General features: G+C 46.1%; 1 protein-coding gene across 5 annotated transcripts in view; it reads right to left on the reverse strand.

Moving 5' to 3' along the window:
• Positions 1–13,017, reverse strand: part of tnikb (TRAF2 and NCK interacting kinase b) — a 69,161-nt gene extending 56,144 nt beyond the window's left edge. Inside the window, exons 1-2 of one of the 5 annotated variants that reach the window (XM_085419322.1) lie at positions 12,396–13,017; positions 8,077–8,142 (exon numbers count right to left, since the gene is read on the reverse strand). In XM_085419322.1, the coding sequence (XP_085275448.1) occupies positions 8,077–8,142; positions 12,396–12,503 (174 nt within the window). In that variant the 5' untranslated portion in view covers positions 12,504–13,017. Of the gene's footprint in view, positions 1–1,025; positions 1,116–8,076; positions 8,143–12,395 lie in introns of those variants that run through there. The other 4 variants (XM_085419319.1, XM_085419323.1, XM_085419321.1 and 1 more) reach the window with 4 other exon arrangements.
• Between the last annotated feature and the right edge of the window lie 3,785 nt (positions 13,018–16,802).

The raw sequence follows: 16,802 nt of genomic DNA on the forward strand, positions 1-16,802 counted from the left end.
ACTTCAACTCATTCATGTCACCTAAAAGGTAAACCTGTTTCTCCATCACCTGTTCAGCTCTGATGATTCAGTAAGGACATCTCATGGTTTCATCTTCATGTTTCCCTCTCACCACATATCCAAACCATATCATGACCAGCAGGTTTACAGCTGTGGCTCCAGCAAACATCAGCTGATACTAGAAATTAATATTAAATATATTCTAACAACAGCTGATCAAGCTTAAACGTGCTGCTGTTGCTTAATGTGACCGCTGCTGGTTTCCTGTTTCTGGCACAAAGTGGGAGATAAACAAGCAAGAGAGAAAAGCTGATCAGCTGATCATTGATCAGTTTCATAGCAGCAGGAGAGGGAGGGGGGAGAATGAGAGAAGAGGCAGCTGTGCAGCGTAACGGCAGAATAACTTCAGCTTTGTGTCTTTGTTCAGAAGGGTTAAAGAAATCTGAGCTGGCAGCAATCACTTCAGAGTGTCGGGTCAGGACACTTGCAAATGTTCAGATGTGAGAGGAACAAACAGGCAGAGTCCAGGAATAAAGTTGTCATTCTTTGTATTTTCAATTGAGAATGTGTCCGCAGCTGGGCGAGATAGAGTGTGTGTGTGTATGTGTGGTTTCTGCAGACAAAGCATAATGATACAAATCAATTAGGAATCAAATTACATAATAAACATAAAGATATAACTGAGGTGTACTCAAGTACAGCATATAGCTAAATAAGCTGACATTATACTTCAACCTGGTTACATAAACTTAAAGTCAGACATTATGCATCAACACACCGCATACAACTATGCACTGAAGGCAACTTTACATCGGTTTATCATCTGTTACACAGAGCACAGAATCAACAACACGATAACAACGAATCTCTCTGCTAGAAGCTAATTAGCAAACAAATCTGTTATGCTAGCGAACTGCCACTTGTACATAACGTCACTTAAACAGAAGCAGAAACTGCTGGTAAGTCATCAAATACACTCATGGCTGAACACCAACATAACTGAGTGAAGTAAAACATTAACTTACGGTCTTATGAACGCACACACTGTCCGTTGTTCAGCTGCCGTTTGTCTCTGAACTAAAGTTGCGGACATGCACCCCGATGGTGCATTCAGGGGGCATAGGAAATCCCATACACAAACCTAACCCTTTTGTACAGCCGCCCCCAAATTTGGTGTACAAATTTGACCTCGATGGAATGTCCTCTGCACCTAAGCAGAATCCTGGGGTAGAACAGGCAACCTGATGAGCCGTGCCACCGGGCGAGTGTAAGTTAGGTCCTTTACTTGAACGACTGCAGCTCTGACACGATCATCGGCCCCCGGTAAGATAGTTTTCACGGTTCCTACTTGCCAGAGCGCTCGTGGGGTCTGCTGATCAACAATGAGAACCACAGATCCAACTGCAATGTTGTCTGTGTCCTTGTGCCATTTCTGCCGTGGTTGCAAGGTGGGAATAAAATGCCGTATGAAGTGCTTCCAGAATTGGTCAGCCAGGACTTGAGTGTGTCTCCATCTCTTACGACTGAGCAGCTCGGATTCTGGATAGAACACTTGGGGTAGAGAGCAATCTGGCCGCCCCATCAACAAAGAGTAGGGCGTGATGGGATCTGGGTCTGCGATGTCTGAAGAAACATAACCCAAAGGCCTGGAGTTGAGTATACTCTCCACCTCAAGCAGGACAGTCCTCAGCACTTCCTCTGACACTATCTGCGCTCCCAACGTGGTGCGCAGAGCGGTTTTCACAGATCGCACCTCTCTCTCCCAAGACCCTCCAAAGTGTGGAGCACTAGGGGGATTGAAACAGAATCGGATCTGTTCTGCTGCCAGTTGCTGTCTAAGATCTGGCGTTAGGGCGATGAATGCTTCTTGTAGTTCCTTACTTGCACCTCGAAAGTTAGTACCCTGGTCCGAACGGAGTTCAAACGGCTTCCCTCTACGGGCTATGAACCGTCTGAGTGACATCAAGAAGGAGTCAACATCCATGTTTACCAGCAGATCCAGGTGAACTGCTCGAGTAGTAAGACACTTGAAAAGGATGCCCCACCTCTTTTCTGTGCGCCGACCCACTTTAATGAGCATAGGGCCGAAGCAGTCCATTCCAGTCGAATAGAAAGCAGGTCGGAAGAGCCTCAAACTTGAGGGTGGCAAATCTGCCATTTTCGGGACCTCTGGTTGACCTCTCCACTTCTTGCATTCGGGACAGTAATGCTGATGTCTTCTGACTGCTTCTCTCCCCCTTAAGATCCAGTATTTCCAGCGCAACTCAGCGAAAACACGTTCAGCTCCCGGGTGGTTGAGCTTATTGTCACATCGCTGGATTAGAAGCTTCGTAACTGGGTGAGCAGGCTCTAGAAGTACAGGGTGTAGTACCTCAGGGCTCAGGCCTTCGCATCTGCGGAGTCGACCTCCAACTCTAATCAAGTCAGAAGCCTTGTCATACTCAGGAGCGAGGGTAATTAGCCTGCTACTGGATGGAATCAGCTTCTCTGATTTAAGTAATGTGAATTCTCTCGGGAAGCTCTCCATCTGAGAATGTCTAAGCAGGGCCAGCTCTGCCCTTTTAAAGTCATCAGCATCAGGGTGACTGGTGTCATTAGCCGCCCTGTGCATCAATCGAGCAGTGGCTTTCAGGAGTTCCTCATATGTGCTGAACTGTTTGATGTCAGGTATCGCTGGACTAGCGGATCCAGTAAGCAGACCACAGAACACTGGCTTCTTCAGCTCCTCCACTTCCTCCTTAGCTTCTCCCACCGGTGCTTGTGGCCAAAGGCTGGGTGGCAGCTGAAGAAATGGTGGCCCCCGGCTCCAGCGATTCGCACCAGCAAGCTGAGCCACAGTTTTCCCTCTTGTGATATCGTCTGCTGGATTGGTTCCTGAGTCCACGTACCGCCAAGATGCTGCAGCAGAGAGTTCTTGTACCTCTGCAACTCTGGTTCCCACAAAGACTTTATATCTGCATGAATCTGAATGGAGCCAGTTAAGCACTGTGGTCGAGTCTGTCCAGAACACCACATCTTGGATGTCAAGGGTCAGTTCTTTCTTCAGAACAGAAGCCAGCTGTGCTCCTGTAAGGGCTCCACACAACTCTAGCCTTGGAATTGAGAGTTGCTTCTTGGGTGCAACTCTCGACCTCGCAGCCAAGAAAGCCACCTGGACCTTTCCTTCTCCTTGGTCGGTCCGTAGATATGCCACAGACCCATAGGCACGCTCAGAGGCATCACAGAACACATGAAGGCTTCGATGGCTGTGACTACAATCCGAGCGTGAGTCAGTGTAGCATCTCGGCAGCGTTATCTGTGAGAGCTGGCTGAGTTCACTTTCCCACAAACGCCAGGCGTGGAGCAGATTCTCAGGTAAGTGAGGATCATCCCATCCTCTTTTCTTGTCCCAGAGGTGTTGCACGATGACCTTTGCCCTGGTTGTATATGGAATAAGAAACCCGAGAGGATCATACTGCTGGGCGAGCAGCCGATAAATGTTGCGCATTGTTGGCTCTGAACTGATGCTCTGCTGATGCTTGTACCGGAGTGCATCAGTCTTACAGTGCCATACGAGTCCTAGAGTGCGCTCTTGCGGATCAGCTGACTCCTGGGAGAGCCAGAGAACGCTACCCTCTGACTGGGATTCAACTGGTAGGTGGCTGATGACCGTGTGGACATTGCTAGCCCATTGTCGTAGTTCAAATCCACCCTCCAAGAGGAGAGACTGCAGGCGATCCACCAACTCCTTGGCTTGGCCTTCTGATGGGAGGCTCTGCAAACAGTTGTCAACACCTCAACTCTGTCCGACCTTGTTCTCCCAACTGGTGTAACATACCGACTAGCGCACGGACTTGTAGTGCAAAAGACTTGAAGGCTCTGATGTCACCACTCCTAATGTTGGGTCCATCCATCAGTTTGGTAATCCTTTTTAAGGCCAGATGTTGAGGTTGCCCATACATTTCTGTAAGTGCTCTCATGGTGTCAGCAAATGGGAATGGACTGTTACTGTATGAGTCAGCTACAAGTAGTGCATCTTCACACTTAAGGTGATCTGTCAAGATTTGGAACTTGAAGTGTTCAGGAGCATCAAGTGGAAGTATGTTATCTAGAGCTAGCTTTAATCTTGCAAACTCACGTGGGTCCTCGTGCACAAGGTCGGGGATCGTTGGTTGAGGTCCACGATAAGTCTCTATCGGTTGGGCTCTGCTGAGAGAGAGTGGTGTCTGAGGGCACCCACCTGGTTGCAGGCGATCGGTTGGACACTGTCGGCGGTCATCTGGATAGTTACCACAGCGCCTGTACGGATAACTCGAATCCTGATACCCATATCCATAAGGAGAACGATAGTGACTGTCAGGGCAGCTTGGGTGACCAGGGGTAGGATGCCTGTCATCTTGTCTGTAGTATGGATCATCTTCATAGCAGGCCCCTAGCCTTGGCAATCTAGGAGGAGTGGCAGGCTGACTGCAGTTCCCGTGGCGACGAGCATACACCTCGTCAACCCTTCTTTGGCCTGCATGATACGGTGACCGTCCCCTTGCTGCTGACGCTTGAAGTGGAGAGGGCCTCTCACCTGGTGTCATTGGTGAAAGAAAATCTTGAGATTCAGGGCATGAGTCGACTGAAGGTGATGGTGACTGTGCGCTGCGCTCCCTGTCAAGATCTGCGTCATTTAGACTGTGGGTGAGCTCCTCAATCAGGCCATGCTGGCTGTCCTTTGGATGTTGAGACTCATCCCCAAATGGCACCTGTGGAGCACTTTCAGGCTGATGTGGGCTCTTCTGACCTTTGATTGGCACCAGCTTACTAGTGTGGGCAGGTGTGGTTGACGTCCCATCCTCAGACCGTGATGTGGCATGCTGTGGAGCTAGTACAGGTGAGCTAGAGATCAATTCTGTCAGGCGTTGCACACCTAGTCGGAGTTGATTGTGTTCCTCTTTCATTTGATGAATATATTGGAGAATTTCAGGATGAGTAGAATGCTTGCCCTGATCATCATGTGAGAGATGCTGGTAAGTCATCAAATACACTCATGGCTGAACACCAACATAACTGAGTGAAGTAAAACATTAACTTACGGTCTTATGAACGCACACACTGTCCGTTGTTCAGCTGCCGTTTGTCTCTGAACTAAAGTTGCGGACATGCACCCCGATGGTGCATTCAGGGGGCATAGGAAATCCCATACACAAACCTAACCCTTTTGTACAGTCTTTTTCCAAACTGTTTTCCTTTTCAGCTCAAAACGAAACGCGTAATATTTTCTCTGAATGAGGGACCATTCCATTTTTTAAGGAGCCGTTGGCAACTCTACTAACGAACCTTATTAATAAAATAAAGCTCACTATCAGTAACATCATAGCACCACCCAGCTGTATAGAAACTCCGTCATGCTAGCTAGCACGCAGTACGAGTTATTGTAACTGACTGTAAAAAGCACAACGAAAATAAACTCCACCTAAACTTCAAATCTGAGCAAGCACCGAGCACGCTGCCACGGGAATGTGACATTCACAGAGAAACCACCGGCTCCCCCCACGGACATGACCGCTGTGGCACCGGGCAAACCTCCACCCGCCCCACTCCTGCTAAACAGGTGAAAAAAGAATTAAGAACGACCGGAGTCAGTGCTGCTGAGTCTTTGATTTTATTTTTTGGCTTATTCTTTTATATGAAAAAGCTTTTTTTTTGTTTTATTGGCAAATACAGGACATTGGGCTGTGATCAAATTCAGCGTGCAATACATCAATGAATTACCCAGATTATTTAGCTCGTAACACTTGTTAAAGTAGTCATTCCTACCTGTCTGTATTTGTATAAACAGTTTCTAGTAGTTTTCCTTTCATTATTTCTGGTGGGAATGTTTAAATATGCATTTGTCATCATCTTCAGCATTGTTGTCACTGTTCGTCTGCAAAGTTATGACTCAGTGATTAGACGTCTGAAGGTTTTCCAACAGAAACTTGGCTGTGGGATTGAGGAGGAAGTGCAGCCTCGCTTGCATGACTCCAGCATGACAGAGATATGACGCCAAAGCCCAGGTGTTCCTTTACTGAACACCAAGCGCACACTCACCAACACATATGACGTAGCTAACTGTAACCCAGAGTAATTTCCTGCACTAATTTCCTGCCATTGAACGCATCACAAATAAATGACTCCAACCACATGACTTTGCTTCTTTTTTTAATTTTATTTTTTTCTCTGTGTTTTACTTGCATCTATTTGAAAGAGTGAGAGTAAACACAAAGCATTAATTTTATATACTGGAATATGCAGAACATACGTTTAAATGCTAAACAATTTCTTCAAGTCAGAGACTGTTGCATATAATTTCATTTTTGCTTAATGCGATGTGTACTATTTTAATAGATTAAAACTAATAAAATGATTTTTAGATTTTATATGATGGATTATGCAGAAAAAATAGAATTGGGCTGAAAGGCCTATTGCTTTATTACGTATTCATTTTGTTTTTCAAAAGTAACTAAGTAACTAATTACTTTTTAAAATACGTAATCAGTAAAGGAACAGGATTACTTTTTTGGAGAAGTAATCAGTAAGTAGTAAGTAATTACTTTTTAAACCTGAGCAACACTGCTCCCAATCCCCGCTGTGCACCGCGCTGCCTGCACACGTTTGGCTGATCTTCATTACCTTTTATAAGTTTTCAAATAGGAATGCTACAGCTGTGCAGCATGTGCAATAGATGCTGTTATAACAGTAGGATGGCATGCATTGGACTCCTTGCTGCTACTGGTGTTCCAGTTGTGTGGTTTCTCCAGTTAAAATATATGAAGGGTAATAAGAACATTAAACTTCATCTTTGAACCATTATTAAAGTTTGCTCAGATGTTTTTTTAGTGTAACCTCTGCTCTGTGCCGCTGCTGAAACAAGCAGGGTGTCTCCTGCTTTACACAAGGTCTTAATTTACCCACGATGCCTTGAGAACGAGCACAGGTTAATTTCGTTCTATCAATCATTTCCACACAGGAGGCGTCACCTCGTTGAAACGATCAATACAGAACATCCAGCAGACGGAACGAGTTTGTTGCAGCTCTGTGTGCATCAGCAGACACGTCTGAGTGTGTTAATTGCTTTCAAAGTGAGACTACACGCACGCAGACACACACACACGCACACACACAGCCTCTCTGCTTTTACAGCCAGCGTGGGCGTCTTAAGAGAAAGTCAGTAGTAACTTCAGTTTTAGTCAAAAATGAGACGGGATGACATTTGTGAGAGCTTGTTTTAGAGACAACGGAGGAGCTAATGGCGTGACTTCTTACTCAGTCTCTCAAAGCTCACATCACAATAAAAAAAGACAACATTTACAAACAAGGCGAGCAGCAGCAACAGTAAAAAAGTAGGGCAGCTTTTTGCCTTCAGTGGTTCTCAGAGTTACGGGACAAAATGTAATTAATCTAACACCACGTTCAGCAGAACAAATCACTGACACATGAAAACATTTTATTATATTCTGTGAAACACTCTGAGGTTAGTGGTTGACCATTACGAGGAAACAAACTGGTAGGAAACAGCAGCAGCTTCCTGCTTTTAAAGTCAAATTTTTACTGACCCCTCCTTCCGCCCTCGTCGACTTGTGAATACAAAACATCCGCAGAATTGTTAATATCAGGAAAACGATTCTTGCTATTGGTATTTACATTAAAAGCGAACAATTATCTGTTTCCTTATTGCATACATGATGATGTAATTTCAGATATACGGGTAAACAAATCTAAAGCTTCAAGATTTTAAGTTCCTTTTTCAATAGTAGTCAACGTGAGCAGGGTAGCAGATCAGAAATCACTGGGTGCTGCCCCTCTGGAGGTTTCCAGAAGCTGGCCAATCAGAAGAAAACCTCCCCGGGGGTTGCTTAAAAAGAAAGGAGCTAAAAAGTCTTTTCAGTTTTAGAGATGACTTGAGGGGCAACACAAAAGGCCCGTACAAGTTGAGACTAAGGGTTTCTTTTTAGAGCTGTGACTGATGAAAAATAAAAATGGCTCTGCCATTGCTACTGCCTCTCATCATGGATTTAATTCCACACAATCAAGGAAAAGGAAAAAGCCTGTTTTTGCACACTGCCTTACCTTGTAGACCTGCCCATAGGTGCCATTCCCAACCAGTTCGACCAGCTCAAAGATACCAGCTGGGTCCTGGGTGTGAAAGAGAGACAGGAGAGTGGGAGGTAGAGGTTAAAGAGGGAAGAGAAGGAACAAAAAGCACAACGTTATTCAGGAGAACTTAACTGTGGTTCACAGCTGAGCAGGACAGAAGAAGGATGAAGCCATTCAAAGTGGAATCTGACCTTCATGCATGCACTCATTAAAAGGGTGACTGAGCAATGCATACCTGTGGTATTACCCTGTAAAAAGCCTCCCACTGTCACCACACTGTTATTAGTCCTTCAGTAGATAACCTCTGCATTACTCTTACAGACTCGATTCATTCGGCAGAGCCAGATATGCCTCTTATTCACCAGAATCTCACTTTGCGATCTCTCATCTTGCCACAGAAAAGTTAGATTATAGTTTCGGGTGGACTGTGTGGAAAAAGCACACATTATTCAGATCTATTCCTGTTAATGTCACGTTTTACTGCTTCCTGAATACTGGAAACCTAACATTGCCACTGAACACCTTAATCAATTCATTCAGTACACCACACTGATGGTTAAATCTACCATTAATGGGAAACGTACGTTGATAAAGAACTTCAAAATACCTGACCAAGATGGCAGCCAAGTGGAAGGACTTGCTCCTAGAAGTGTAATAGTTTGAAAGAGCTTCGTGATGGAAACATTAAGGGGAGCACCCCCAGCTGAGCTGTTCACTCAAAACTATTTCCTTTCTATGGAACTAAAAGAAGCACACAGCTGACTAACACCATGGTTCAGGCAAAGGCAAGACAAACCTCTCACCACTTCCTTCTGCATAGTGATCCGACTGTCAGGTGGAGTTCTGAAGAAAAAGTAGTTCCTGCGGACATTTTGAAAAAAGAGATTCTTTGGGTGCCACAGGAGCCGTTTCCACTGCAGTCAGGAGACAGAGAGCGTCTCCAAAACTGGGCACACCAAATCAATGCAGACGGGTCAAATCAGCCCAGAGAAAACCGTGCATTTGGTTTTAAATCTTCCCTTGAAATGTAAAAAAATGTGTTTATTTCTTATTATAACGCAACTACTAACACATGGTACACATACAGGTACAACCCACACAGGTCAAATCCCACCCACATATAAACACACACACAAGATAATCTTATATTCAGGTTTATTCAAATTCAGCAAACCTCCCAAAACACACACGTCGATCTTTAAGCATACCTGAGTGGTGCGTGTTTGGTATTAGCACACCTGCGTGTGCGTGCATGCGTGTCTGTGTGTGTTGGTGTACAGTAGGCCACAGGAGAGCGTTGGGACTGTTACAGCAGAGCCTCCTGAAGGGGATTAGCTTAAAAAGCAGTGTTCCTTTTCAGTCAAGGTCAAACAGAAGCACATCTAATCCTGGAGGAACGAGCCTAGCGTGCATCCACACACACCTGTGCACAGCTTTTACCAGCCGTGAGACCACACATGTATGACAAACACCTGACGTGAAGAAGAAATTTGGATGGCAAATGAGGGGAAAAGCTACAGAAACAAAGGTCTGCATTTAACCTGAGGGGCGGCTAATGAGATTTCACACTGACATGTAAAACACAAGTTTGCATCCACAAGCAGTCTGCAGCTGGGGACCAGCATTTTCCACAACAGAGTCATCGCTACACCTCCTGCACATATTTGAGGAAACTCATGAGCTGTGCACCAGAAATATTCCTTTTACCTCTAATTAATCCTCTCAGGATTCGAGGTTTTCCTTCGCTAACCCCTTCTTTAAACTGTAGCCTGTTACACTGGAGCACTGCGTACACGAGCTGAGTGCCGCTGCAGCTCTGTGAACGCAAAACGATGCAGCAGGGCCGAGACCATTGTCTGCCACAGGTATCATCTCCACTTCTGCAAATTCAACAGTGCAGCAAAACCACAGTGGAAACCCAAAAGAACAACGTGAATAAGCTGTCATTGTTCTCATTCCTTTGTAAGACATCACTCTGCTCACTCATTGGCTGAGAAAAACATCTTTGGAACATATAGACGCTCACGCTGGGTGTAAACAAACCTCTAGCTAAGACAAACCGGTTCAGCCTCAAGCTACAGGTTTTTCTGCATAAATCGAGTCATTTTGACGAACATTTCTAGGGATCTCAGGTTAATCCAAACTACTGGATTAAACAGCGTCAGTGTTCCACGTCTACTTTTGGGCATAACCACTGAACTTTGGGACTTCTTCTCAAAAGCTGAGCGGCTAAGCGGATACTGCTGAGACACCAGAGGAGACGGCACTGACTGTCTTATAAAGAATGAGTGGATTACTAAATGATTCAACTGGGCTCAAGACTCAAGGGGTCAGGAGGCCTGTGGGCTTCAGCTGCAAAATGTCAAACACACTCAGTACAACAAAGAAACACAAAACAACCAGGAAGAGACTCAAAGGGATCATAAACAGACAAAAACAACCAAAGAGAGACACAAAACGACCACAAAGCTTCTCAAGAATACCAAGAAGAATAAAAAAAAACACCAAGAAATTTAAAATAACCACGAGGAGACTCAAAATGATCACAAAGAAACACAAAATAGCCACAGAGACCCACAGAGACGATGGAGATAAAAAGCAGCGCTGTGCGTTTTGTGTCTCCTTCCATCTGCAGGATGATTTTTGGACCTTTGCTGCCTGATCTCAGGGGCTGTGGTCTCTGAAACATCCACGACTGCACTGTTTCATGAACACCACGATGCTGCCTGCAGCCGATGCACAGCTGTGATTTTGACCGCGCTCCTTTCGGTTGACACGATCCCCTTTCATTCAAATGTCCCCGACCGTCTCACCTGTCCTGTTTCCGCCAGCCGGCGTCAAATCTACAAAGCCACCCTCCACCTCACCCTCCTGACTCAGCCCCATTTCAGGCAGGCGACTGTAAAATAATGGAATGTGACAGACGCCAAGGTTACGTCCCCATGTGAGCCTCAAACAGCTATTAATACAACATCTGACCGGAGCTATCAGAGGAGCTTAACCCCAGCCTGAGCATCCAGGAGGAGGAAGCAGGTTTGCCTATAGGAGGAGGGGATCACACAAGATCATTTGGGACTCTGCAGAAACAGGAAGTGTGCTAGTGTGAGTGTGCTTGCGACAGGCTTTGCGTCACGCAACCCCCCCCCCCCCCCCCCCCCCCCCCCCCCCCCCCACAGCTCTATCTGCTGCGTCCTGGGTGACCTAATTTCAGCTACTCATGGAGGCTGCAAAGGATTTTTACAAGAAAACACACACAGACTCCTCTGTCTTTATTTATCCCAGCGATGTGCGTGTCTGTGCGTGCGCCTTTTACAGATACAAAGACACACAGGCTTGCAGTCCCACCCGGTCGATCATGTCCAGACTTGATCGTTACTCTGCAGGTACATCTGTGTTGCATAAGCGTCGAAGAAAGGGGAGCTGTGCCTCACACACACACACGCACACACACGCACACACACACACACACACACACACACACTGAATTAAAAAATAAGAAAGTTTATACAAATGTGATTCTATCATTAGTTTTCCTCTCACACACACACTCTCACATTCCTGCACTGTCTCCTTCTGCACATCTCACATCCTGGCGGGGGCGCGCGCACGTGCACGCACATAACCCCTTGCACACAGTGCACGCTGCTGCTGCTGCTGTCGCCACAACATCGCGAAATGGCGGAACTCGCTCCTGTTGCGGTTATCGTCGCTATTATTCACGGTGTGTGTGTGAGTGTGTGTGTGTGTTAGAGTGAGAAACCTAGAGCAAAACGCGCGTGCACGAGTGAAGCAAGTGAGCGCGTGCACCACAAGCCTCCGTATCTGTGTGTGCTGTGAAAGTGTCAATGAGCAGGCAGCTTAACATCTGCCCCACATACCACAGACACAGCAGCCTCTACTTGCTGCCGTGCGCACGCGCAGGTGTGTGTGCGTACGGGGTTGGTGCACGCACACAGCTCGGAGCGTCGTTACATCGCGTCCCAATTGTTTAGAATAAATAAAAAAGGAACAAACAACAACAGGAGGCTGCCTGAGCCCACACTCTGATATCCGATGTGATTTCCTCAATCACGAGCATCACAGCCCCCCCGCATACAGCACAGTGTAACTCGTGTGCACGCGCAAGCACGGCAGAAGCAAGAAAGGAGAGGAAGGCACAGAGACGCATCCATAACCGGTGAGGATGGAGAGGAGAAGAAGGAGAAAAGGAGGAGGGGGGACAGGTGTTCGGCAAACTCACACGCACGCGCACAGGCACAGACAGCTCATCACACACGCAGGGACACATTTACCCGTAGTGCAGACAGGTCTATCTCGTCCAGACTCCGTGCCGGGGAGTCGCTCGCCATGGTTCTCTCGGTAGACACGGGACTCAAGATGGAAGCTTCCCCAACGACCATCGACCGAGAGGTGCAGAGCGGCGGGGAGGAACACGCTCACACTCCCGTGCAGTAAACAAACCCCCCACCCACCCCTACAGAAAAAAAATCCTCGGAAAGATCCCGGTGCAGGCGATGCTTCAGCCCGAGAGGAGCAACGAGCGCTCCGGCAGGGCAGAGGAGCCGGAGGAGGAGGGAGGCGGGCGATGTTCGCGGAGCTCCAGGTGCTGCTACATGCTGCTCGCTCTGCGCCGTGGATCCTCTGCTACATGCCTCCACCTCGACACCCCCGCCCCCCCTAGATCCGGACAGTAGAAAGAGGAGAAGACGCGCGCGGACGGAGAAGAGCGCACAGCAGCCGAGGCGCGCGAGGACAGCGTCCGTGCGTCCGTGTGCGAGGCGGAGCAGCAGTGCGCTTCCCGGGAGTGGCCTGACGAGAGAAGGCTGCGCTACTCACAGAGACGCCCACAATGACACACACACACACACACACACACACACACACACACACACACACACACACACACACACACACACACACACACACACACACACACCTTCAGTGCAAAGGTGAAAAGAAGACACATTGACACAGCTGACTGTTCCTGTATTATTTTAGCGCTAATCAGCTCAGACACAAGAAAAACCCTCAAGCGTTAAATGTCAGCACACACAGGAGGGGCCCTGCCCTTTTGTGTGTCCGCTGCCAGAGCGGCTTTCATAGAGCCCACATGGGACTTTTCCAAGACCCATTTCTGCCCTAATGTCACATCAAAGGGACACTTAAGTGGGGACATTAGCGGCCTCTCTGCTTAGGCTGGTCCCAGTTTGTGCCTCCGGACCAGCAGCAGAGGAAAGCTTCAGATCGTTCAGAAGATGTCAAACAGAAGCTTCTCAGGGTATATCCTGAAGACTCTCTAACCATCTGGGTGAAAAGTATTTCTTTTTTAAATAAAACAGCTTTATTTTGTAGAAAAATGCACAACACGCGCAACAAACTCCATAAATCACGCTTCGTGTTGTGTCGCTTGATCTATATTTTTAAAAACAGTTTTAAAAATTGTTAAAACTTCAATACTTTTTATTTATTTTTCAGCATAAAAACAAAGACTGAAGGAATGAATACAGAAAGAAATAGTAAGGAGCAGTTCTGCGTGTATTTATCAAAAACAGTAGAAGAAACAAAGGGTGTGTGGTAACTGTCTGCCTTCGTTTTACTTTTTGCTACCTCGAGTGGCAGAATCGTCTGCCTCGTCAATAACTCCCACAGACTGTATATAAAAGATGCACATGGAGCCACCCTGGTGCTCATAATCAACCATTTTGAAGCTCCATTCCCGTTTTGTGGCTGCCCCCATCGCCTGGGGCTAGAAAAAGAGCAGAGTAGACTTTACTGGCCTCATTCAGTACACACCACACACAAAACACACAATCTATGACATTATATGATTACTGTGCATCTGGAACTGAACATGTTGATGCTAAGGGTCCTGAATCTTAGTCTGTGCCTGTGTGCCCACACAGATCCTGAATAGTGTTAGTGATGACACCAGAAATCTCCACACCAGAGACTGGAGTGCTAAATAATCAGCTGCTAAGCTAGCTGGTCATTGCACAGACGCACCTCGCTGCAGTTTCCTTCCCATAGTTTTGCTTTGGCCCGATGCTCAGGTGATTTAAGATTTTAGCGTTTCTGAATTTTTGTTGCTTCATTTTGGAGAGAATCATCCGTCACTGTCTCCTCACTCAGTGCACTCACTGCCTGCTGGCTAACCCCAGCGCTTGTCTCTCATGTTTCCTCACAGCTGACTCTCTAATCGTGTCCTCGGTATCACTCAGTGTTAGGATGCCTGGGTCGTTGACCCAGGGTTTTTGAGTTTATGATATTATTTATATTTTCTAGTCTTTGGTTTCTTTGAGTTCTGTCTTATGGTTTATGTCTCTGTCTTCTTTAGTTGCTCTGTCTCCCCTATCACCTGCATCCCCTTGTCTAGTTCGCGTCTATGTGTATCCTTAGTTCCTATATCCCCGTGTCCAGTCAGTGTTTGTGTCTGCCCTGGTCCCACGTCTCTGTTCCCTCTGTAGTGCCTACATGTGAGGCTGTGTCTTTGTTCAGTCTGTGTTATGTGTTTCCTGTTTTACTTTGAAGGTCTCTGTCTTTTCTCAGTGTGTTCAGGTTACGCTTCTTTGGTCTCGTCAGTTCTGATTTGCCCCAGCTGTGTTTCCCTCCTGTTACTCATTCCCTGATTGCTCCCCCTGTGTATTTAAGCCCTGTGTTTCTCTGTGTCCGTGTCGCGATCTACTGTTTTCTTAGCTGTGTGTTTTGTCATTTCTCTAGTTTAAGTTTGTTTTGAGTTTTTTTAGTTTTGTTATATTTTGAGTATTAAATTAAAGCCTTTTTTTGAGTTCACGTCTGTCTCCGGAGTCTGCACCTTGGGTCCTATTCCTGCCTGCACACAGCCACACCTAACACTCAGCGTCTGAATCATTCACCCAAATGTCTGAACTGACTCCACCAGCACCATCTTGGCTGCTGCTGGTATCTCATTCAGCCGCCAGCTGAAGGTCACTTCAAAGGAGATTTTTGTAACTAATTTAGTAGCAGTTTTCACCCCCAGGTGTGTCATGATGTTTCTGTTTACCCCGACTTCCTTCACCTTTGCCACAGTTGCAAATAAAAACATTTGTTTAACGACTTAACTGATTAAATAAAGATTCCCCTGCTCCATCTTTTGGGACATCTTGGTATTATACCAGCCCCGCCCTGGTTTACTCCACTTTAACAGCTGCTTCTTCACATTCTGTTGATAGTTTTAGTTCATTTTGGAAGATTTTAAACTATTTTTAAAACCCACAATTTTTTGAGGATGTTGTTGTATTTACTTTATTGAAGCCTGGCTCGGAGACTTTTCCTAACAACAACACAAATCTCCTCCTTGCGTTTTCACTCCTGGTGTTCTTTGACCTGTCGGGTTCCGGGGAATCTTTTGTGTTTCAGCCTGTGTAGCTCCACCCACTCGAACCCCAGGCTGCAGTGACCCCACCCTCCCACCCCCGAAGCTGTCTCCAGGTCGAATGCTTAAACGCATGCCTGAAAAGCTCAGCCGTGATTTCACATGCCCTGCTGTCACTACTCTCTGCAGCCACTGACAGATTGTCAGGTAGAGTTCTGCAGGACACGCCCTCCGAACCATGAGTGAGCTGTTGTGCAAGCAGTGAAACACTCTACTGCAAGGTTTTCTGCTGTGTCCTTTAATAGTTTGCACCAAATTTATGTTCCTATGCATGATAAAAAATCTTCATCATGTGCGAGTTTATTGCTCAAACATTTTCTGTTAGTGCAACTTCTCTTTTGTCTTCTTGTTGCATTTCCTCCCTTTTCCCTGTCTGGAGTCTAAAGCAGTGATTCTGTTACCCACAGACAGATATCCTGGTCTAAGAACATTTTAAACTGTCCATGAGAGCAGTGCTTGAGTTTTGGATTGGTAACAAAAAGGGGGTGTGTGTAACGGGCCACTTTCCCCTCCTGCAAAGAAGAGTCTCTTTGTGTTGTTCGACATCACTCTGGAGTCATTTTGGTTCTCTTCATGTTTCCTTCCTTTAATTTTATGTGTTTTTGTGTCTCTTTGTTATAGTTTTGTTCTACACAGCACTGTCAACTTCATGTTTTAGGGGTTTTTATTCCCAGTTTACTTATTTATTGGACATTTTGAGCATCTTTTCTTTACCATTTTCCACTTTGCTGTGGCTTTGTCATCTGCTTGGATTGGTGGACTTCGTTGTCCTTTAACATTTCTTTTTGATCAATTTGAGTCTTTTTGTTGGACTTTTGGCAATTGGCTGTTGGAATTTGTTTGTTGTCTCTGCTTCTGTGTGTTTTTGCAGTTGTGTCTTTCATGTCATTTTCCTTTTTGAAGCTCGTTGCCATTGTGAGCCACCTTTAGTTGTTAGTGTCCTTTCAGTTTCTTCATGGTTGACTTTTTAGAGCTTTTTGTGATTGTGTTCTTTTTTCTCTTTGTGGTTGCTTTGTGTTTCAGTTTCTTTGTGGGGGTTTTTTGTCTCATGATCTTTCCACATTTCTTTTTGGTCTTGTTGTATGTTTATTGCCTCTCATCTTCTTGCAACTGCTCTCTGCAGTCAGTTTGTGTCTCCGTGGACATTGTTACTTTATGTTTAGTTTGTGGCAGTCTTGCTATCGTCTTGCTTTGTGGTTGTGTTGCAATATTTCTGTTGTTGTTTTGTGTCTGGCGTCTTTGCTCATATTTAGCAAACCATATTTTTGTGTTTAGTTTTTCTTGTGTGTATTTTTAGAGCTGTAAT

The sequence above is a fragment of the Rhamphochromis longiceps genome, linkage group LG9 (assembly GCF_057381845.1).
Source record: "Rhamphochromis longiceps isolate RC_006_pf linkage group LG9, R_longiceps_female_GT1.1, whole genome shotgun sequence".
In the NCBI taxonomy this organism is placed as follows: domain Eukaryota; kingdom Metazoa; phylum Chordata; class Actinopteri; order Cichliformes; family Cichlidae; genus Rhamphochromis; species Rhamphochromis longiceps.